General features: G+C 42.4%; 1 protein-coding gene across 11 annotated transcripts in view; it reads left to right on the forward strand.

The window, feature by feature from the left end:
- The window catches only part of LOC123349171 (c-Maf inducing protein), a 198,746-nt gene that overhangs the window by 146,852 nt on the left and 27,418 nt on the right, over positions 1-24,476 (forward strand). For 7 of the 11 annotated variants that reach the window (XM_044987007.1, XM_044986998.1, XM_044987002.1 and 4 more), the window contains 7 exons: positions 6,698-6,859; positions 8,881-8,922; positions 12,208-12,270; positions 13,265-13,345; positions 16,055-16,200; positions 16,777-16,881; positions 18,154-18,507. In XM_044987007.1, the coding sequence (XP_044842942.1) occupies positions 6,698-6,859; positions 8,881-8,922; positions 12,208-12,270; positions 13,265-13,345; positions 16,055-16,200; positions 16,777-16,881; positions 18,154-18,507 (953 nt within the window). The remainder of the gene's footprint in view (positions 1-6,697; positions 6,860-8,880; positions 8,923-12,207; positions 12,271-13,264; positions 13,346-16,054; positions 16,201-16,776; positions 16,882-18,153; positions 18,508-24,476) is intronic. The other 4 variants (XM_044987000.1, XM_044987003.1, XM_044987001.1 and 1 more) reach the window with 1 other exon arrangement.

Below are 24,476 nucleotides of genomic sequence, written 5' to 3' on the forward strand. Positions count from 1 at the left end.
TTAAAATCAAGATTTTGAAAAAGTGGACTTGCCATGAGAGAAAAAAGGATACAACGTTTTATACAAATCCAAACTGGCTTTGCAAACCTCAGGAAATAGTTTGGGAGGTTCAGGGAATCCCTAGCTCCAAAAGCTCCCCTCTCTCCCCAACGCATTTCTTTGGTATTTGGTTATTTGTGGGAATTTAGTAATCGTTGCCCAGCCTGCCCCAAGCATGCATTTCTACGTGGTGGGTGGGAATTGGCATTCTTCAATGTTTAGGGTTGGGCAAAATTTAAATGAAGAGAGAACATGTTTTGGAGCAAAGTGTTAAATGATGCTGCTGACGCAAACAGAGCTGCCCCAGAGAGCCATAAGTCACATGTGCCTCATAGGTAGGGTATCCAGACAGTTATGAAAGGGTCACCGCTTCAGTCATGTCCATATACAAGGCCCTGATTTTGCAAAAGGATATGTACCCATGCACTGTCCCATTGACTGGAATGGACTCCAGGCAGGCCGATTCCTTTGCAGGATTAGGGCTCAGGACTGGAGCCAGCAATTGCTGTTGATATGAGCTTTGTCTACCAGAAAACACTCTCCATGGCTTAAGCCAACCTCCAACTCTTGGAGGTCAGGAAGAAAGTTTCCTTAGGGTCAGGTTATACCTTAACTACGTATTACAGAATTTCTTGCACCTTCTTTTGAAGCAGCTGGTGTCACCCACTGTCAGAGACAGGATACTGGACTAGATGCTTTATGCCTGTACATATGTATGTGTGTGTGTACACACACACACTTGTATATTTAGTTAATAGATTAAGGGCCAGTAGGTGGTACTCAAGAATACATTCTTGGGTTTAGTAAAACAAATAAAATTTGTGTGTTGTACACTGCAAATGACTTATCTGTGCAGCACTTTACACGGAGCTGTTAAGAAGTTGGTCCACTGGTTAATGCAGTGTGACAGTTTCTGTGTTGTGCATTCCACAAACCTGAGTCATTTGCACTTTGGAAATGCAGCCTAAGTTTATAACTATTCCATCTTGCCGTCAGAATAGAACTGTAAGCGTTGCCTGGCTTAGCGCTGGCCTGCAGTGAGCTGGGAAGGAGCTTGCCATTTTCCCATTTGCTGGAACTGCCTTTCTCAGCTGAGCAATAAATCAGTAATTTCTGGCACACACAGCCCTGGGGAAGCCATGGTGTACTGTTAGTGCATCTGCAGAAATGAGCAATTAGCTCACCTGCAGTCGAGCAGAGAGAGGGGAAAGATGATCCCAGCTGAAATCCTGTAATGGTTGGAGTCCGAGTGCTAGAATTTAACAAGACACTCTAGGTTGTGGTTTTGTTTTTTTCTTTATTCTTTATTAAGACCACAAAAATGCCTCAGGTCCCTGAGGGAAATTGGCTGTCAAGAACTGAGAATGTTTCCTGGACTGCGACAGCACTGAGCAAGTGGAATGGGATTTTGGGCACAATGGAGACCAACATCATCTCATCATCATCATACCAAGGGTAATGTCTCCTTGGGGGATCTAGAGACATCAGAACCCCAGGAAGAGATTATTCCTTTCATTTATCTTACTCCCATTCACATAAGTAAGGGCTGTATTCCAGTGACCAAGGGCTGCAGGGCATGTAACTTCATTATGTATAGGATTTCTTTTTAAAATCTTCTGTGTCCTGGGTTCTCCCATTCTGAACCTTTTGTCCCCAGCTCTCCGTGTGCGAGGCAGGGTGCTCTACTGGTGGTAGAAGAGTGTGAATCAGAAGTCATGGGTTCTAGTTCGGTGTCTGCCACAGACTCACTGTGTGTCACACAACGTAGGAGAGTATCAGTTTCTCCCACAGTAAAATGGGAATAAGGCTTACTGGACTCCTGGGGGCGGTCTGCGAGGCTTCACTAATGGAAGTTATTTGAGATCCTTGGATGAAAGGTGCCCTATAAATGCAAAGCGTAATTATTTCTTCCTTGTGCTTCCCTCCACTTCCACTTCAAGTGTAACAGCTTTATTTAAAAAAGCCTTTGCAGAAAAATTCTGGAATAGCATTAGAAAGCTTTGTGGTTCTGGTTGGGCAACAGCCAGCAGGGTCACAGTGCAGTCTGCTGGGGCCTGTTTGTGTGTGTCGTCATCTGAGATGTATTTCTTTTGAGGACATCCCTACTTGAATGTATTTTTCTTTTTTTATGCCTAAATCCTGTGGCGACAAGGTCAGTAGAAAAGCCTAGGCAGGATAGACCTGCATCTGCCTGCATGACTGGCAGCACAGTGCAACTATTTCCACAAGGCATCTGCTATGGCCTATCTGAGGGTTGCTCCTTGCTCAGGATGAGGATCCATAAACATTCTGCAAAGCTCAGGCCCACTCGGCAAAGCCTCACTGACACGAACAGCTCCATTATCTTTGAAGAGTTGCTCATGCCAGTGAAGCTATGCGGGATTGGGTGGTCGTAGGGCATACCTGCCCTGTAGTACCCTCTGCTGAGTTAGTATGGAGCTGTGGGTATTCCCTCCCTCAGTTTCCCTTCTCAGGTAGTCAATAACTCCATTTCAGGCACGCTTGACATTTGATTTGATGATACCCTTTGTCATAAACAGATAGTTAAGGGTTAAGGTCTCTTTTACCTGTAACATGCAGTACCTGATGACCACCTGACCAGAGGACCAATCAGAGACAAGATAATTTCAAATCTCTGTGGAGGGAAGCCTTTGTCTGTGTTCTTTGTTAGAGTGTTCTCTTTTTGGATCCAAGAGAGGCCAGTCATGTCTCCAAGTTCTCCTGGAGTAGTTCCTACTATTCAATAGTGAGTATTAATTAGAAAGGCGGATTAGTCTTATAATTTGATTTCTACATTTGCAATTGTGTGTTGGCTGAAGGAAATTCTTTATTCCTGTTTGCTGTTACTTTGCTTTTACTGAGAAAGAAAGTGGGAGGGGGAATGCTCTCCAGGTTTATAGGTTAGACTCTGTGTATTGTTCCATCTTGGATTACAGAGACAAGTTACTTTCTTTTTATTCTTTAATAAATCTTTTCTGCTAAGAACTTGGTTGATCTTTCCTTGGGTGGATTCTCAGGGAAAGGGGAGGAGGGAAGCATCCCTCTGTAGTGGATCCCGGTATCTCTCCTAGGAAAAGGGAGGGGGGAGGAAGCAGGGGGGAATGATTTATTTCTCCTGGGTGTAAGAACTCCATGGATTTGGGGCTCTTGGGATCCCCAAGGATTTTGGGGAAGGACTGTGTCCCAATCCACGTACCTGATTGGGTGGTGGCAGCTTTTACCAGATCTAAACTAGGATTTTTAGTTTAGAGGGAAACCAGTGCAGGTCCCCATTTTGGAACCCAACAGCTCTAAGTGGGGGTGAGACCTATGACACCCTTTAAAGGGCTTGTTTATTACAAAGCCTCATACCAAAAAGGGCCAGAACAAAAAGTCTCAAATAAACAAAAGGTGCTTCTGGCTCTCGAGGTTTCTCTGAAGCCTGTCATCTAGGTTGTTCCCAGCTCTCCTGGTTCTGGATAGCAATGTACATCTCCGTCTCTGTCTTCTCCTTACGGCAGAAGCCACAGCTCTCCTCCTGGAGCTGGGTGGTACTTTATCTCCTTCAGCTGGCACCACTTAATTCACAGGCTCAGCAGGTTTGGCAACCTTCTGCTGGTGTCTGCTCCCTGCCGTCTCAGGACCCCGCAGCAGGCTTCTTGCGTCTCACAGTGTCGGCAGGCATCTGCCCTTCCATGAGGGAGGGGGCAGCATTGATGCTGGCCCCTTCTCCCAGCTCATTCCTTACTGTCTGGGGGAGAGGGGAGCCTTGCCCTGCCCTCTCTGTGAGGTTCCAGGCTCTTAAAGACACAGGAACAGGAGTCCTCCTGAATGCTATTTCTTCTTGGGATCCCCTTTCTTCTCCCCCCCATATCTCCTGGGACTGTGTGTATCAGGGCACCCCCAAACTCTTAAAGGGCTGTGCCACATGGCGGGGAGGACAAACTACCTAAATGTGACACTAACATTATCTGGATTGCAAGGGGGGGGGTTGTTAATTAGAGGCACATTTTGTATCCAAACACACAGACATTTTGCATCCTTAAATGGACCTGTCTCTGCTCTTGGTCCTCAGCCACAGCCCCCCTCTTCCCCCCCCCCCCCAAGTGCTAGTTATCGCTTGCTCACGAGTCAGTGCAAGTAAGAGGACAGATGGCTTAGCTTTGGTCGAGTGCTCGCTGATGCAAACCAAATTGCTCTGGTAACCAGCTGATGGGTTTCAGACTTTAATAGAGGCTTTCAGTGAGCTGCTCAACAGTAAATAACATTATGCTGACAAAAGCAGCAGCAAAACCATGGACAAAGGTTCTGGGTAGCAGAGTTCAAGCCTCTTGGGGATGCTGTTGTTTTTGATTTCCCACCATCCTTCAGAAATCCTTTAACATTGTTTAAAGACAGCAGTGCGTCATGTGAGCACATTAAACCCCTTTGTCCTGGAAAGCTGGAGCGGATGCAGAGCCCTTTGGATTCTTCGCTTGCAGCTGCCACGGCGTGTGTGCAGAGGTAGCCTAACCTCGAAGCTTCCTTTTGATTGCTGTCCGGCTCGCATCAGCAGCAATTGTTGTAGGTCTCTCTTGCGTGGCAGGATGTTCAGTTCCCTCTTTCTTCTCCTATATACGGCGTCACATCTGAATGGAAACCATTTCTGATTCATTTATATCTGCACGGGAGAATTTGACGGCTGCAGCAGGGTTTGCGTGGTAAGGTCGTCCCACCGAACAGTACGGTTCTCTGCAGCGGCTCCCCTTCACACTGCAGCACCCGCCCTTTGCTGTAAGCCACATTGCTGTAAGCCTTCTGAGTGGGGGTGATGAAGGGAAGAAGAGCCGAATGCTGGGGGAGGAGTGGATGCATGGGATGGCCCAGCTGGTTGCATTCTGTTGGTTTGTCATCCTCTAGTTTCTGCTTTGAATTTAATTTGCTTATTTCCTAGGACAGAAGTGTAAAATGTCAGTGTCGAAAACTCTTTGCTAAGCTTGCTTTGTTTAGGATGCTTTGCTCACTGTGCATAATTAGCCAGAAATTAGTAGTTTAGGGTTATCGGGCTGACTGATCAGCCTAGAAAGATTAGATTTTATTCAGTGCCGTAGCCAGGCTAACAAAAAGAAACTATAGAGAACCATTAAATAAATAAGCAAAATTAAAATCTCTATGGGAGCATCATGTTATGGTTCCTAAAAAAAGACTATAATGATAATAATTAAATGATGACAATGTGCTCAGTAATTTAGAAGCCCTAAAGGGCTGCTCCAAAGAGCTTTCAAATCTAAAGGCATTTACTCCCCTCTAAAATCTGAAATATGTTTAGTATCCAGGGTGGGGTTTTTTCCCCCCGTTTCTTTTTACTTCCCAAATGCTTTGCAAGCCAGAGTGGCTGCTGTTGTGCTTTTTCATTTGTATAAATTTAATTAAAATGAAAAGTGTATTTAAATCACTGATTTGGAATACTTCATCAGCCTGTGTATGTAGCACTAAGGCCATGACTCATCATTGTGAAGAGCCAAAACGTGGTATGTGAGATGTATTATCCCTTCTTCATTGTTCTCCCCTTGCATTCTGCTACAATTGGGGTAGATTGCGCTCTTGTGTTGACCATTAAAGCTGATGCCACAGCGGGGAAAGAAGTGATTAATAAGCAGATAGCTACAGATCATTCACTGATGATTCTGGAAGGACTGCGCTGTATTAGTGAAAGGGCGAAATGCTGATTAACACATCGGCAAAGCATTTCTGAACGAGAAAGCTGGAGAGTTGTGTCTAGATCTCACATTTATGATGCTGATATCTAGCCTACATACCAGTGTTAAATTCATAGTCTGCATTAAGGGAGTGATTTTTCAAAGGGCCTCTATTGCAGCTGTTAAATGTATGAGTCCATTTGTGAGTGTGTGTGCATAACTCTATGCTTTGTGTACAAACTGAGGAACTGTCTATCCATATGGTTTACTCCAACCTGAGGGAAAATGTATCTGGGCTTCACTGAACACGTTGGTCACAGGATCAGATTTGTAAGCAGGCATAAATGAAAAAGGAAAACGAGCTATAGCAAAAACTCCTGGGGGGTGGCAGTTCGGTTCCAGTTGTCAGCACAGGCTATGTTCCTTCTGGGCCTGTGAATCGGAATGGAGATTGAGGGTTCTGGGCTAATCAGTATTGGTTTCTAAAGTAGCCATCACGATGACATGGGGTGATATTTTTACTCTCATCATCATTTTGTTAGGCTTCTAGAATTCTATCCGGTTACTCTTGAAATTTTGGAGGGTGGGGTTTTCCCCAAAGATAACCATATATGAACGCAACACAGTCTAGGCCAGGGGTCAGCAACCTCTGGCACGCGGTTCGCCAGGGTAAGGGATGGAGCAAGCGGGGGCAGGGCTTCAGAGAAGGGGCGGGGCAGAGGTGTTTGGTTTTATGTGATTAGAAAATTGGCAACCCTCTCTGAAACCAAAGCAAAAATGTGGCTACCATAACCCATTTCTTCCATGGAATTATGAACCCGCAAATGTATACACGTGGAGGTTGTTTTTCCCCCTTGAAAGAGCTTGAGCACTGCATTTTTCTTTTTAAAAAAACAAAAAAAAACCCAATAAAGATTTAGGGAAGCCGCTGTTTTCTTGCAGTTTCCTTATCATGACAGTCTCACAATGGTATCTATTTGGTTGTTTATATTTTCTTGCAGAAGAAGATTTACAAGTACAAGAAAGTGCTTAGTAACCCAAGCCGTTGGGAGGTTGTTTTGAAGGAGATTAGGACACTGGTGGACATGGCGCTAAACTCTCCACTACAGGATGATTCCATCCATCAAGCACCACTGGAGATTGTCTCAAAGCTGCTCTCAGAGGTAAGACCATGAGGATGTTCCCATCTTGTTGCTTTCTCTTAGGAAAAAAACAAACACTTACAACTTTGGGGTAGGGGCAGGTTGTTAACTCAAGTTCAAAATTCTGCCCTTGAATATGCACCATGATTCCTTTTGATTTCAGTGGCCCACTCCCTAGGTGTTCCTAGTCGATAACTCGTTCATTATGGGTCTGATCCATAGCCCATTGAAGTTATGGCAAAACTCTTATTGACTTCATTGGGTTCTTAGTTGGGCTCTATTTCTATGTAATAGATCATTCTGCGGGGGAGGGATAGCTCAGTGGTTTGAGCATTGGCCTGCTAAACCCAGGGTTGTGAGTTCAGTCCTTGAGGGGACCACTTAGGGTTCTGGGGCAAAAATTGGTCCTGCTAGTGAAAGCACGGGGCTGGACTCAATGACCTTTCAGTTCTTGGAGATTGGTATATCTCCAATTATTATTATTATTATTTTTTATTCTCACAATAGATCAGTGGGATGTGAACACTGATAAGTCTAATAAGCAGCTCTTTTCTTATTGCAATTTCAAATGGAGATATCAGAGGTTTTAGCCTCTCCCATCTCTGTGTCAAATAGATGGCCCACTTCTGTGCAGGTTTAAATATCATTTGTCCCCATTTTTATTTTGTAGCATTTGGTGCTGTTTTTAATCTGTTCCTCGCTTTGAAATGGGTTTCCTTCTTACCCTTAGCACCTGTTCTCTGGTTGTTTCAGTTCTGGTACAAAAATGAAATGTGATGCATGTCAGAATTTTGTATCTATTGGGTAAAGGGGGTGAAGGACAGGCTGCATTTTTGTGTAGATCTGTGATGAGCAGAAAAAGAGCTGCTTTTCCTTTGGTGCACTAAGGTTGCGACGCTATTTTAACCTTGTAGCACCTTGTGGAACACAGAGAACTTAGGGAAATACACCTCTACCCCAATATAACGTGACCCAATATAACACGAATTCGGACATAATGTGGTAAAGCAGCGCTCGGGGGGGGGCGGGGGGGGGGGCGCGCGCTCCGGCGGATCAAAGCAAGTTCGATATAACGCGGTAAGGTTTTTTGGCTCCCGAGGACAGCGTTATATTGGGGTAGAGGTGTACTGTATTGGAGTAAATTGATGCAGCTCAGTTGACTTCAGAGTTGCTGCACGCAGGGCTTTGGAGCGGAGCCCGAAGCTGGAGCACAGAGCAGCTCCGGAGCAGTGGAGCTGCAGGTTTTTGCCTGGAGCTGGAGCAGAGCCAGAGCACAGCTCCAAAGCCCCGCACGGTTTGTGCCGGTGGAAAACTTGCTCCATGTTAGTAGGCAGGAATTACAGGCAAACTGCTGCAGTTAGTCCTCCAGCCATGGCAGAGAGCGGCAAGGAAAACCTTTTATTAACTCAGTCTGGGGAATTGAAAGCTTGAAATTTAGAAAGCATTTTTAAAGAAATACCTCCCACTAGTTCAGTGTTTCCATTAATTTGTATCTCAGGCCTTGGCTACACTTGCAAATTTGCAGCGCTGCAGCAGGGTGCGAAAACACACCCTCTCCAGCGCTGCAAATTGCGGCGCTGCAAAGTGCCAGTGTGGTCAAAGCCCCAGCGCTGTACGTTATTCCCCACAGAGAGGTGGAGTACGGACAGAGCGCTGGGAGAGCTCTCTCCCAGTGCTGGCGCTTTGACTACACTTAGCGCTTCAAAGCGCTGCCGCGGCAGCGCTTTGAAGTGCAAGTGTAGCCATAGCCTCAGGGAGCATCAACATTTAGCTGAAGCTGCATGGCTGTAAATCCAGGGGTCATGATCCTGTAGGTGCTGAGCATCCTTCTGTGAGAAATGGAAGTGAGCTCGGCCCCGATAGTAAGTGATTGATAATGGCATTAAAGGAATGGTTTTAATAAAGCCTGATTTTATTCCTGTTAGTGATTGCAGAATTGGACCTTTGTCCTTGTTCATTTGTATGGGCTGAGGTGTGTGCATTGACCGGGTCAGTTTCAAAATAAAGTTACCTCATTGATTTCTTCTGTTTAACCTTTTCAGAACACCAACTTAACCACTCAAGACCATGAGAGCATTATTGTGGTGAGTATCCTTATGTCAAGTTTTGGGGGGCACTCTGTGTTTCTGATTGTTTCATTTTGCCCTGGTTTTGGCTTCTATAATGCCTGCTTCTGCCCCGTTGACATCAGTGGCAGCTTTACCATTGACTTCAGCGGGTGCAGGGTCACACCCATTTAACCCATTCACTTTTTCACATTTCTGTTGTCCCCTTTTTCCTGTTTGGTATAAATAACAATAAAAGATACCTGAGTAATGTGTATAAAACTCTAGAACTTTTAGGATGAATTATCTCCCCACATGGTTGCATACTGCAAATGTTAACATCTGTACCTGCCAAATTTGGCCCCTCGCAGACTGTGGTGCCATGGTTTTCTCAGGGGGCTAGTTGTGCTTTTGTGCACACTCAGGGGCTAAAATATGGAAGGTGTATGAGCATGTGTTTGCCCTTGCAAGTGTGGGAATGTGTGTGTCTGCTTTTACCCATGTACACAAGGGGATCTGAAAATGCTCTCTTCAGTGTTCTCTGATTACCTACAGTGCATTTATTTGGATACATAAATAACTGAAGCAAAAGGTAGCCCTCCTCCCCATGCAACCAAATATAAAATCTTAACAAATCCAACAATTGATCAGAGGTAAAAATTGCTTCCCAATCATTGTAATTTAATTTCAGTTGCTGGCGATTTCCAGGAGATTTTTTTTAGTAATCTAATCTAGTACTTCACCACCACCTGATCATATCATGTCTCCATGAATCTTCCTGCAAAACAACATGACATAAAATGTAGCCACCATTAGGTGTGAATTGTACTTAACTCCTGCTCAGGACTCCACTTTAGCTGGTATCAGTCATTATGATAAGTTTCTAAAGTGGCAGTCACTTTGCTCAGAAGTCCACTTTAGATTTCATTTTACTTCAGTGCTAAGGTTAATTTAGACTTCCTGTTGCCAGTCAGTGATGATTGTTATTTGAGGGAGGGGGGAAATCTTGGTATTTAAAAAAAACAAATAAAAAAAACCCAACTATTTTGGCCTTTATCCAATTCTGAAGATTGTGCCTCAGTCATTAACAGAAATACAATTTCTGGGTTTTTTAAGCCCCTTGCAAATATAGCAGCAGCCTTGCATTATTCTTATTATTTATTTACTTAGTAGTAGTGGTAGTTATAAATATTTGTGGCCTCAGTGATTTACCTGTATAGATAAAGCCATGTGCCTTACCCTAGATTTAGCTAGCAGCCTGATTCTCATTCCAAATTGCCAGAGAGTAACAAACCAATTCTCTGCCTGGTCTAGTTCCATCTCTTTTGGGGTAGAGTGGGGGTCTGTGTGGAATGCACGTGAATCTAGTTCTGTTGAAAGGTAACAGATGGGCAGCCCTGCAGAGCAAAGCTCTCTTTATCCACAGGACAGGCATAGGTTGAGCAGAAGAATGCAGGCTTCCCCCACGCTGTCCTTGTTCCAGAGAGATCACTGACTGGGGAATCTCCATGGCCCAGTCAGCTCTCAGCCTCTCTGAGACTGCCGATTCTGGTTGTCTCTTTGTGAAGTGGACATCTGTGCACTAGGTACTGGACTGAGATGACAAAGCTTATTTGATGCAAGCCACCAAACAGCAATTCCATCTTCAACTACTATGATCTGATAACCTCTCTGTCAACAGGCAGGCATAAAACCCTCACCGTGACTTTTCAATACAATTTATCAGAGGGATGGAGGAGGATGGATGCTATAGCAAATTATTATAAAGATAAATTCAGGTAGAGTCCTTAATGTAGTTAACTGTTGAATATGTAGCAAGGACATTATAGTGCAGCTGAATATTACAGCAAGAGTGCACCACTTTTATAGTACTGCAGTAAGAATATATTGCTATAGGACCATGACCAGTGAAGAAATAAACAGCTGTAGGGAGGGGAATTGCACAATAGCCAGCTTTAGCTGCTCCAGTGTTATGTAAAATGTAGGCAGCACTTTGCAGATGTGCTTGGTTTTCATTCCAGAAGTTCATGTTAATCTTCTCCTATGGCTGAGTGGGTGTTTGTGATTCATGGTGATTTTGATGGGCTAATTTGAACTGAATTCCTGTGGGAAGGGGGGAAAAAAAAAACAAATAAAACCAAACAGGCTGCATTAGCAAAACCCTGAAATGCCATCCAGGTAGAATGCCTGTCGTTCGGAAGTTTAATACACAAAACTAGCTGCTTTGTTAAAGAGTTTTACTTTTTAAATTGGTACCGGGAATCCCTTACTCCAGGATTGAAAGAGCCTGAAGGCATCATCATGTACGGAGAATGCATTGTTCTAGTAATGCTTTCTAATTTACAAAGGAGACAGCAGCAACATAATTTCATTACACGCACAATGGCAGGTATGACTTGTAATATATTTACAGTACATAACCACATCAGGTTGCCTAGCGATGGTGAAAGAAAGGTTGACCTGAACTTTTGGAAAGTTAAACTCATGTGTTTTTTTATAGAGTGTCCACAAAAACAGTAGTGTCATTGTGGTGATCTTGGTAAAATTAAAGGAAATCAGTCATTCCCTGCAAGCGGGGTCTGTTTTGTACTGGGTGGTAACATCTGAGCATGAGCTCATTATAAAAGACATAAAGTGTGTGTGTTTAAGTATATTTTAGAACCCTTTAAATAAAGTGACAGTGCCACTGTAATCGTGGGTCAGATTTATCCCTAGTGTAATACCTCTGAAATCAGCGAGTCCCATTCTGCTCTCAGTCACACTGGTGTAAAATCTGGAGTAACCTATTGTCTTCAGCGGTGTTACTTTTGAATTTACACTGGCGAAACTGACAGCAAAATTTGCCCAATGGGCTTATAACAAGGATGAATTTAGGCCCATAATTTAAAAATAAAACGAACCTTAGTTTCCTTATTAACACTTGGGAAAAACAAACCACATTTCTATTAGTGGTAGATTTTGTTCCAAAAAACAAAACAAACCTCCCTAAAATCCTAAATATGTAACTTAATCCTGAGAACATCCAATTAAATTTAGAGAGACAAGGTGGATAAGGCAGTATCTTTCATTGTAATGCTATCTATAATGTTGATACTTACCATGTTGTGTTTTATTGTAAAAGATATTACCTCACCCACCTTCTCTCTAATATCCTGGGACCGACGCTGCTACAACAACACTGCATTAGGCTAAATTTACAGTCACCTTCTTATCCAGGTCTCTGTTTTAAAGAATTTTAAAATATACTCACTCCTCACATTCTTTTGTTAGGGCTGGCCTGTGTGATGAAGTCAAATTGAAGTATGCTAACTTTTTATTTTCAAGGCAATTGCACCTTTGCTGGAAAACAATCACCCTCCGCCTGACCTCTGTGAATTCTTCTGCAAGGTACTAAGAACAGATTCATTGTCTGAAGTCTCATTGATGTTTTTTGTTTTTCTTAACCTCTTGAACTGATTCCCCCAGTTGGTTTCTGTCTTTGGTTGATGGCCAGCAAGATCCCTGTTCTTAATGGGCCAGACTATAAAATAGTATTAAACGTCAGGAATATAATCCTCAAACACTGACACACAGCGATATCTGATTGTATGTCCCATTGCTAGCATAAGTGCCACTGGAACCAGCAGGTTCTGATGGATCATGATGTGGGGCATACACTGCACTGTCCTCTTCCTGCAAGCTTGTGTGTGTGTGTGTGTTACTAGCGTTCTGGACTTTAGATCCAAAGGTCTTTGAATTTGAAAAAGCTGCTATAACTTTAATTTTCCTCTCTAAATTGATTGACATTTCAATTTAAAGTCTTCTTGCTAACAGTTGGATATATGCTTTCCATCAGGTCCCCTTGATTACCGGGTAATTCACTTGTAAGGAAAGACTGTCAGATTGGCGGATTCAGAAACTTATCAAAGTCATTCACACATTGTTATTAACCACCCGTAGGGCCAGTGCCTGCCCTCTAGGGCATGTGCATCTAAAATCCCAAATTGGCTCCTGGTGACTAAGGGCAAGTCTACACTTAAAATGCTGCATTAGTGCAGTAGTGTTTTAATGAAGACATGTAAGCCAATGGGAGACAGCTCTCCTGTTGGCTTAGTTAATCCACCGCCCTGAGAGCCGGTAGGTATGTCCGTGGGAGAAGCTCCCCTGCCAACATAATGCTGACTACACAGGGGGGTTAGGTTAGTATAACCATATCGCTCAGGGGTGTGTGGATTTTTCATACCTTGAGCAACATAGTTACGTTATACCGGTATAGGTCTGTAGTGTAGAGCAGACCTAAATATATTATTGATGAATGTTGTAGTCTCAGGTTTTAGACAGTGATTTGGTAAAGACTAGGGCTCCTCCAAGCTCCATATGTATTTATGGTTTCTCATTGCAGCACTGCAGAGAACGCCCTCGGTCCATGGTTGTCATAGAAGTGTTCACACCAGTGGTACAGAGAATCCTCAAACACAACATGGTAAATATCGATGTTGTATGTATTTGGTTGGTTAGGAGAGCTGTCACTGTAACCCCTTATGTATGAACTGGTTGTCTTTCTTGTCTAAAATGTGCCCATCGCCATGATGCCTGGTCATTATATGTGTGTACACTTATGCAGTGTAGCCATGCACTACATCTAAGGTGCTCACCTTTGGGCACTCAGACGGAGATTCTCAAAAGCATCTAAGCTAGATGGACACTAAACGCACTTAGGTACTTTTGAAAATGCTTCCTTCAAGTCTGAAAATGTTGACCTCTCATTTTTATTTGTATGTACTTATTACGAGGCATGTCAATTAATACCAGGAAGTGCAGCCATCTCGGGTGGAGCCCAATAGCTGGTTATCACTTCCCAGCAATACTAAGGACTGCCTGTCTTGTTCTGGAACGAGAAGGTGCTTTTATTGCTCTTTGAAGGGTACTAGTGCTGCTAATACAGTTTCTAATTTGCATAAGCAGATTTTATTGCACAAAGCTACAGTTTGCTATGATCCCTGGAATAGGTTTCATGCTTTTATAACTGCACAAAGGGTTTGTTTTCATTGTTATAATTATAGATGACATCCACAGCATTTCTGGGTCACAACATACATCCCAAGTAAAACATTTCATGTTTCTTATTTATACAACTGTGTTTTTTGAACTCCTAGAGTTTTCAGAACTAACAAACCCGACATGGCCAGCAGGCTGTATTCTTGGTTCTCTGCCCGCTCTCTCCAGACATGTCATTTTTGAATATGCCGTAACCTTCAATGAAATATTCCATACATGTTATTCTTGGATTCCAGACCATTAAAAATACTACTACTACCACCACCAAAAATAAATAAATAAAATCCAGTGCTCTTGTGGGGTCTCAAATAAAATCTAAATGCACAGTGTGCTGCTTGTATTTGGTTAGCTTAAGAGAATTGCTCCTATTTACCATACTTCGCATTTGCAGATAGGAAATCAACATGCCTTTTTACCACTGTGTGTAATTGAAGAATTTACAGTGTTAAATATTAATGGGAGTGGATATGGGCACTTTACTGCTCTCTGGGGAATTATACTCTGAATAGTCTCCTTTAGAGTGCATGTGTGTGTATATAAAAACGTGGTCTTGGGGAAGAGAAGCAAAGAGCCCAGTGTTAATTTCATAGCATTAGCAAGCCACTTAGAAATCCGGTGAATACTGGTCTGGGAGTCAGGAAACCTGGACTCTGTTACTGGTTCTGCCTTCTTTGACAAGTTGCTTCAAGATCTGTGCCTCAGTTTCTCCCTGTAGAATTATACTCATCTTCTTTTGTAAAGCATTTTGAAATCTATGGGTGAAAAGGACTATATAAGAGCTGGTGGTGGTGTTATTGGCCACAGCATTTTGTGTCTGCCTGTGATTGAAAGGCAGTGAGCCTGAGCCTGTTATATGCTGAGTGCTGGGCACCCTCAACACCTATTGAGTTCCAGGAGATGCTCAGCTCTTTGCCAGCTCAGGCTATGGCTACATTAGCGCTTCAAAGCGCTCCCGCGGCAGCGCTTTGAAGTGCTAAGTGTAGTCAAAGCCCCAGCGCTGGGAGAAAGCTCTCCCAGCGCTGTCCGTACTCCAGCTCCCTGTGGGGAATAACGGACAGCGCTGGGAACCGCGCTCCCAGCGCTGGGGCTTTGACTACACTGGCGCTTTGTAGCGCCGCAATTTGCAGCGCTGCAGAGGGTGTTTTTTCACACCCTGCTGCAGCGCTGCAAATTTGCAAGTGTAGCCATACCCTCAGACTGTGTGTTTGCGTGTAAGCATTTTTTGGTTTGTTTTTTTGGTTTGCTTGCCTTTTTTCCTAAGTTAACATGAACATTAGGCTAAATGAACCCATTAAGCTGGCCTAATGTATTTGAACAGAGTAAATCTATGAATAGCTCCTAGTTGAGTGCTCTGGTTTTGGTGGGTTTATAGCAATGTTAGAGAGTATGTTGAATAATTTATATTTTATGTACATAAGTCAACTAATTTTATCAAGGTGTTGTGATGCCATCACTGGGAGATGAGCTGTCATGTTTTTACTAATGTGACTGGAGCCAGAGAATGGAATTCCAGACATACTGTGATATACGGTGAAGCTGGCGGTGGTTTGCAAAGGTTTCCAAATCATGCTTTTCCCCTCCAAATTGCATCAGACCATACCTTTCAAAGCATTTCCCTTTGGACCAGTTTATAAAATGGAGGGCTGGAATTTTAAAGATTGAATGTGATTATTTGCTTGAAAAGACCTGACAATTTCACGCTCAACTGACTATTTGCATGGTCAACTATTGTAACTGGTGTAATTAACCACTGGAACAATTTACCTAGGACATTCTCCAGCATTCAGTATTTAGCTCAAGAGTGGGTGTCTTCCTAAAAGATATACTGTGGCTCCAAGAAATTGCACTTGAGTATGCAAAAAGAGGGCCGTGCGTGTGCAAATTGGAACTTATGTATAAGTGCTACATTTTTACACGGAAGGTGATCTTTTGCATGTACACATATATTTCAAAGGTATATCTTGGGTGACAGAATTTGAAAATATGGCATCATTTTTATTATTAATCTAAATGTATGGTCAATGAACAGTGGTACCTGCCGTTCTCTTGAAGATGTCAGCATAGTGATGAAATGAATTCAAATGTCCTTGGGCTGATCTCTGTTGAAAACACACAGTTTTAACATACATTGCAGGCATGTTTCAGCGGCTTCACTGAGTGTCTCCTTTTTGGACAGGATTTTGGGAAGTGCCCTCGGTTGAGGCTGTTTACTCAGGAGTATATTCTGGCTTTGAATGAACTGAATGCTGGCATGGAGGTGGTGAAGAAGTTCATTCATAGGTTAGTTACAGTTAATTCTATGGCGTAGTCTCCAACCCTGTGAACATGTTCCTCTTTGTGGCTGAGATGAAAGACAGGAAAAAAAATATAATTTTCCTTGTGGGTAACCATGGAGTGGCCAATGTTTGTTGAAACACTGTCAGTACTAGCAAGCACCAGGAAAAACTAGAGGTTCATCAGCACAAATTTGCCCACCGAGGGCCTGATCCTATGCCAGTTGAAGTTCATGGGAAGACTCCTACTCATTTCAGTGGGCTTCGGATCAGGCCCTTAAGTGAGAACTCTTATCTAGTGTCCTGCTATTTGTGAACCTTCACGGTAGTTTTTCTTCATCTGGGCTACAACAGTGCTGCAGTAAATAAACTCAGGAGCAGCTTGATCCAGATCTCAATGCAATCATATTCAGTAGGAATTTCTGGGGTTAAATCCATCTCCCTGAACTTCCCCGAATCTCTGTTCCCTGTTCTGGGACCCCTCTCTGCCTAAAAATGTTGTCATCCAGAGACACCTTCATTACAGTAATGTCGCCTTTTGGTTACTTCCTCCCACCACCATAGTTTCTATTTTATTTTTCAGCATGCACGGTCCCACTGGACAATGCCCCCATCCCAGGGTCCTGCCGAATCTTGTAGCTGTCTGCTTAGCAGCCATTTATTCTTGTTATGAGGAATTTATCAACAGGTCAGTATGACTTTTCCAGACTATATTCTGCTCATTTACAAACACTGGTGTGTGTGGGGGTGTATGTATGTATATGTGTATATAAACAGAATCAGGTTTGTTGAGCCCTTACCCTGTTGTTTTTGTTCCCACATATCTTGTGAGAAACTGAGCATGTCCTGTGAGTGCTGAGTACCCTTGATTCCCATGGCTAGTCCCCCTCAATGTAATCCACTCACTGGGAGATAGATAGATAATGCAGATATGAGGTTTCTCACAAGTTCCCAGTGTAGAAAGGGGGTGTGCAGGCGGCAACATCTTTCAGGATGGTGAAGCTCAACACCTTATAGTGCTCATCTTCCTTTGCACCTTCTGTCCATCCCCTTGTAGGAGAGACCTGCAATTGTGACTAGGTTCTGTAGAGATGCACAAGGTAAGAGGCTTACAGGCATCCACACAAAGGTCCCTTCCAGTCTGGGGCTGTGTGTTCATGACACTGGGACAGCTCACGATCTGAACGACGAGCTAGTTGAAATGTAGACTTCAGTTCCTTAACTCCGATGCACAGTGAATGTCTCCCCCACGCAGTGAGCTATACTAACAGCCAGGAGACCGGTGATTTTTAAAGAGGTGTCGATATCTGAGAGGAGGCCGCCTGTAAATTGTAGTGTAAATTTAGCTCCGTACCTGGGTTGGTTTCCAACCACAGTCTGTTGTCATGAGACATTTAACCGGTCGGATTCCAGTGCTACCACAAGATCGATGTTAAAATGGGCTTAGTGTCTGGCTACTGACGTACTTTTACGTTTTTCAGTCAACATCAAGGGCTCTTTCTGTTTTTGTTTCCTACTCATTTATCCCTATCTGATTTTCCCCATGTCTGCTGGCTGTCTAGTAGCCAGCAAAATTTCCTAACTAGAGGACTGCAGACCAGAGTCTGGACATGTACTATATTTAGTTGCACACTCGTACGTGAATTTCACGTCAGCTTCGTGTAACTCGGGTGGGAGTGCGGCATTCCCTGCACCTTTATGTTGAGCTGGCACAGCAGTCAGACTGATGGAAAGTACAAATCCTCACAGTATAAGGGCCTGTGGAATGGTCCTTCTGGGGCTTTAATAGTTTTCATCAAGTTTTGTAATCCAGATAAAAAGGAGAATTATAATCAAATGGGCTGGGGTAAAATACAGCGGGCAGTAGCAACAGAACTTGGCTTCTCAGCTCCACTGTCTTCCCCATCTTATGTCTGTTATGTTTGGCTACTAATGATATAAGTTTCTCTTTAAAATGCAGTCGAGACAATTCTCCAAGCCTGAAGGAAATTCGGAACGGCTGCCAGCAACAATGTGACCGAAAGCCTAACTTACCCCTCCGGCTTCTCCACACGAGTCCCGACCTGGTCTCTCAAGAGGCCACCTTGAGTGAATCTCGCCTCAAATCGGTCATTGTCACGTCGAATGAGATCCACGTGGAAGTGGAGCGTAACAACACAGCTAACCAGAAGATGACCGCGAATGTCGGCAACGATAGTGAGCCGAACCTGATTGATTGCCTGATGGTCAGCCCCACCTGTAGCACCATGAGCATCGAGCTGAGTGCCCAGGCGGACAGGATCCTCGGCTGCTATGTGGAAATACTCAAAATGCTGTGAGTGACTTTTTACAGCCTTTCGTACATACATCGTCATCTTAATAGTTAGGGGGCTTTTCCCAGAGGTCTGTCAACTCCAACATCTGTGTGCAGCCAGCAGGATAAGACAGGGTTGTAAATCTAACGCTAGCACTGAAGTCCAGTGTCTGAAAGAGGCATCTAGTGTTGCCAATAAATTCTAAAAATAGTATTCGGAGGATGAAAATGGAAAGCTTATTTGTACATTGAGACAAGACATTGTTGCTGGCAGCTATTGGTCATTTATTACCCACAAAACATTCCCATTTCACCCCTCTGGACCACTTAGGATTATTGAACACAGATTCCAGGGGGTGGAACTAGCTCTTCTCTTACTAGCTTTAAGAGACACGCTCCCACCTTAGGCCAAGACCCTGTGTTGTGATAAGCACCACAGCTCCCATTGACTTCAGTGGGAGTTGAGTGAGCTCCAGTGTCCCTCAATAGGAACTCAACTCTTCACAGGATTGAGCCCTTAACATTTTGCAACTCGTTATGCCTGGGTTTTATAGGTGGTTCAGACTTCCCTCCTTCACAAGCTACTCTGTTTATTAGGTGGTCCATGTGGTACAATGAAACCCAGATAAATAAACGACTGCTCAAGAAACCATTACAGAATGCTTGTGATAAAGATGAATTACAATTGAATTCCATACACTTGGGGATATTTTGACATGGTCTCTGAGACATGAAGTTGCCTAATCAGGCTAGTCTTTTGGATAGGTTTCACTGGAGCAAGTATACTTTCAAGAGGGATTGATACTGAAAGGATTTTCAGAACTGATTTTTGGGGTAGAAATTTAGATTATCAACTGGTGCATAAGTAAAATCAAGGGATAACATGAGATGCATGGTAGAGTAGAAAAATTAGAGTGGAATATGTATTCAAACAGTGAGGGTGTGTGACCCAAAGGGATGGCATGTCAGGATTCCTGGGTTTTACACTCAATTCTGCTTCTGAGTTACAGCATAATTCATAGATTCCAAGGCCAGAAGGGACCATTGTGATCACTAGCCTAAACCTCTCATATAGCACAAGCCAGCGAACTTCCCAAAAATAATTCCTAGAACAGATCTTTTAGAAAAACATCCAATCTTGATTTTAAAATTGGACTGATAGAGAATTCACCATGACCCATGGTAAATTATTCCAGTGGTTAATTACCTTCACTGTTTAAAATTTACACTTTATTTCTAGTCTGAATTTGTCATTGAAGAGACGATTATCAAATATTTGTTCCCCCTATAGATATTTATAGAAAATAATCAGGTCACCCATTACCTTCTCTTTGTTAGACTCAGAGGAGCTCAATCTATTTAGTTTATCACTGTAAGGCATGTTTTCTAATCCTTTAATCATTCTTGTGGCTCTTCTCTTTTATTGGTGGCTAACATTCATTCTTCTTGAATTGTGGACACCAGAACTGGACACTATTCCAGCAGCTGTTGCATCAGAGCCAAATACAGAGGTAAAATAACCTCTCTGCTCCTACTCAAGATTCCCCTGTTCATTCATCCAAGGATCACATTAGCCCTTTTGGCCATAGTGTTGTACTGGGAGCTCATGTTCAGCTGATCGACCCCCAAATCTTTTTCCAGAGTCACTGCTTTCCTCAATAGAGTCCCCCATCCTGGAAGTATGGCCTACATTCTTTGTTTCCAGATTATTTAGCCATATTAAAAGGCATATTGTTTGCTTGTGCCCACCTTACCAAGTGATCCAGATCACTCTGCATCAGTGACCTGTCCTCCTCATTATGTACCAATTCCCCATTTTTTATGTCATCTGCAGACTTTACCAGTGATAATTTTTATGCTTTCTTCCAGGCCATTAAATGGCATAGTGCCAAGAACTGATCCCTGTGGGGCCCCAGTAGAAATGCACCCAATCAGTGATGATTCCCCATTTACAATTTACATTTTTGGACTTATCAGTGAGCCAGCTTTAAATCTGTTTAATGTGTGTGCCATGTTAATTTTATATCGTTCTAGTTTTTTAATCAAAATGTTGTGGGGTATCAAGTCAAGAGTAAGTATATTACATCAACACTATTATCTTTATCAACCAAACCTCTAAGCTCTTTTTTAAAAAAATAAAAAATAAAATAAAAAAAATACCAGCGTTCATCTGATGATTATTTTTCATAAACTCATGTTGATTGGCATTAATTATATTACTGTCCTTTAATTTGTTATTAATTGAATCCCATATCAGCCGATCCATTATTTTGCCCTGAGATCAAAGTCAGATTGACAGGCCTATAACAGCGCAAGTCACCCTGTTTACCCTTTTTAAATATTGCTGCAACATTAGCTTTCTTTCAGTCTTCTGGAACTTTCCCAGTGTTCCTATGCTTATTGAAATTCAACATTAATGATCCAGAAAGCTCCATAGCCAGGTCGTTTAAAACCCTTTGATGCAAGTTATCTGGACCTGATGATTTTAAAATGTCTAACTTTAGTAGCTGCTGTTTAGCATCCTCCTGAGATGCTAGTGGAATGGGAAGAATATTAGCATATATGACATGACTATATCATCTGTGTTTTCACAAATACAGAACAGAAATATTTATTGAACAGTTCTGCCTTTTCTGCATTATTATTGATAATTCTACCATTTCAATCTAATAATGGAGCAATGCCATTCATTGTTAGGATTTTTTTTTTTTTTTTTGCTCCAAATATACTTTAAAAGCTCTTCCTTACTTCATTATTTTTAGCTGCTTTCATTTCCTCTCTAACCAGGTCTTTTTAAATCAGTACAGCCTCCTTGTTTGTTTGTGCGGTTTTTGGATGTCTAGCAAAGTGTTCCTAAACAATACCCAATTATCATTCACATTTTTCTGATTAAACTCTTCCTCCCAGCTGATCTTGCTCATAACTATTTTCAGCTTTGTGAAATTGGCCCTTTTAAAGCACCAAGTATATATATTACTGGTCTGGACTTTATTCTGTTTACACATTATAAATGTGACCAAGTCATGATCACTTGTGCCTAAGCTATTATCAATTTCTAGTTCTGTGATCTTTTTCTCTTTATCTGTCAAGAAATGATCTAGTATAGAATTACCCGGTATTGGCTGCAACACTTTGTTAGGAAATTGTCATTTATATTTATATATTTAGAAATATTTTTTAGTGCTGGCAGCATGAGCCCTCCAGCATATGTCACTCAAATTGAAATCCCTCATGATTACACAGCCTTTTCCCCCTGCACATTATAAATAGGTGTGTAAAGAGGTGTCATCCTGTTCCCTAGTATGATTTGATGGTCTGTAGCAGACATTTACTAATATCCCATCTTGTGCTTTATCTGTTAGCACATTGATGCGTAACATTCAGGATCGTTTTCTTCTGTGTTGTCAGTGACTCGGAAACAGGTAATGCCATTGCTGACATAGAATGCCACTCTGCCTCCCCTTTTGCCCACTTGGTCCTTCCTAAATAGGTTATAACCATTTGATTTTTAACATGCCAATCATGCAAAACAGCCCACCAGGTTTCAGTAATACCAACTAGATCAAATTCATGCTCATAAATAAATAAATGAAAGTAGTGCTGGAAAACCTACTACAGTTTCCACATTTTTAATGTTTTAATCATACAAGGTGTTTGTAAGGGGTAAATAACTGATATCTGAGATGTTTGGGTTACAAGGCATTGTGGATGAAATCCTGACTCTGCCAAAGTCAATGGGAGTTTTGTCACTGACGTCAGCAAGGCCAGAGTTTCACCAAATACGTGGGCAAGATTTTAATATGTACTCCCTGGAATTAAATACATCAAAATGTGATGACTGAGGACTTCCTAAAAACAAAAGCCTGCAGAGGCCCATGTTTTCAGAATTATAAAAATGTGCGAGTATGTTTTGTGTATGCTGTTACCACATTTGCAGGTATACTTGCAGACATTGCACACTTCGATTATATGCAGACAGATCCTGAAAATGTGGGCTATATATTTTATTGGCAAGGCAAGTTAAATCCAAGATGGAGCTGTCATTATCCTTCTTAGCAGCAAGCTGCTGTAGTACAAAGTTTTGAGTAGGTTCCTCTTTGACTAGACTCCTCTTTCCTGCCCCTTAGAAATGTTAGTATTAGATCAACACAGCATTTGGCTTTGGTTTACCTGGTATCTTGAGAGTCTGTGTGTGCGTAGGTAATGCATGAGACATACCTCATATTCATCCCAGTCCCCTTGACTCTTGATATTTTCCATAAACACCATGAACTCCCAGTCCCAACGCTATCTTGGGCACTACTCATTTTTCTCATTAAGCATCGATGGTTTTATTGTTTTTATTTCATCATGCAGCTGACACGCATTTTATAAACACATTCAGTAATGGGCTTGTTCTTCCTTGCATGCTACCTCCAACTCTCAGGTTACCCATATGATGCATCTGCATTGTGCTCAAGTCTTGTACAGAGAACTATGATTTCATTGCATACTGTACATTAATATACAGTTGGTGACATGATCCACAGGTATTTTCAACAAGCTCCTCAACTGAAACAGTGGGGATGGGGAGCCATTACTGCTGCTGGTGGGGGTGGAGGTGCGTGGGGTGTGTGCAAGCACATGTGTGCTGCTGAATTGGCCACCCTGGAGACCCAAGTCCACAAAATGGGTACAGCACATGACCAATGGGTACAGGAAAACCGGTGCAAGTTTCCTCTGAAGGCATGTCCTGATCCTGACAGAAAAGGCACCACTTTTAACATCGTTCCAATGCCCTTCTATTCCCATTCAACCCCTCCTCTCTGCTGAGACTACTAACAAAGTTGTCAGTTAATGTCCTTCTGGGTGTTTTTCCAAACCCGTCCTGAACTAGGAAGTTCTACATGCAATAACTTTCATTATTTATTTAATTACTATATAATTAACTTAGGGCGTCAGGTAGTAATCTATTTAGGCTAATTATTCAAAATCTCACAAATAAGAATCCTTAACTATCTTCAGTAGAGGACATTTCCTGTTCTTCTGTTTCCTGGCAACTTGGCACTTTTGAATCAAAGAAACTTTGAGCTATTAAAATGTAAAGTTATTCAGTAACCTCTAGAACAGGGGCAGGCAACCTATGGCACATGTGCCGAAGGTGGCACGTGAGCTGATATTCAGTGGCACACTCACTACCCGGGTCCTGGCCAACGGTCCGGGGGGCTCTGCATTTTAATTTAATTTTAGATGAAGCTTCTTAAACATTTTAAAAACCTTATTTACTTTACATACAACAATAGTTTAATTATATATTATAGACTTATAGAAAGAGACCTTCTAAAAACGTTAAAATGTATTACTGGCACGCAAAACCTTAAATTAGAGTGAATAAATGAAGACTCGGCACAGCACTTCTGAAAGGTTGCCGACCCCTGCTCTAGAATAACTCAGACTTTTGCAACACAGAAGCTTGAGCACCTGTTTAACAAAATTCATCTCTAACCAAGTTCAGTTTTGTCATCCACATTGGGATGACTGTGATAGAACCAGGAATGTTTGATGATCCAAATATATATAACTCTTTGGTTTTTGTTGATGTTGTTTCGTTACTCGGGTGGATTTAAAAAAAACATCATCATCATCATCATCATCATCATCATACAAAAGAAAAACCTGTACTAATTGTTTGACAGGTATTGGCAGGTGAACAATAGTTAGGGCAGATTTTAAAGAAGCTGTATTCTCACCTGGAATACAATATGCTTTTTGTCCCCATAGTGATGGATCAAACTCAGTGTCAAATAGACTCCCACAGATCCTGGACCCTGATGATATCGTCAATACCAGCCAACCCACCTCCCCCTTTTTTTGAAAAACAAATAGTCTTAATTTTTTACTTTGAATCTACGGTAAATTGATAGAAAATTTGCTGTTGAGAATATTCAATTAGCGCATCCGAGAGCTGCCTGCCATTGTCCAGTGCCTGGTTTAAGTGATGATGATTCCCT

Source organism: Mauremys mutica, chromosome 14 (assembly GCF_020497125.1).
Source record: "Mauremys mutica isolate MM-2020 ecotype Southern chromosome 14, ASM2049712v1, whole genome shotgun sequence".
Classification (NCBI taxonomy): Eukaryota; Metazoa; Chordata; order Testudines; family Geoemydidae; genus Mauremys; species Mauremys mutica.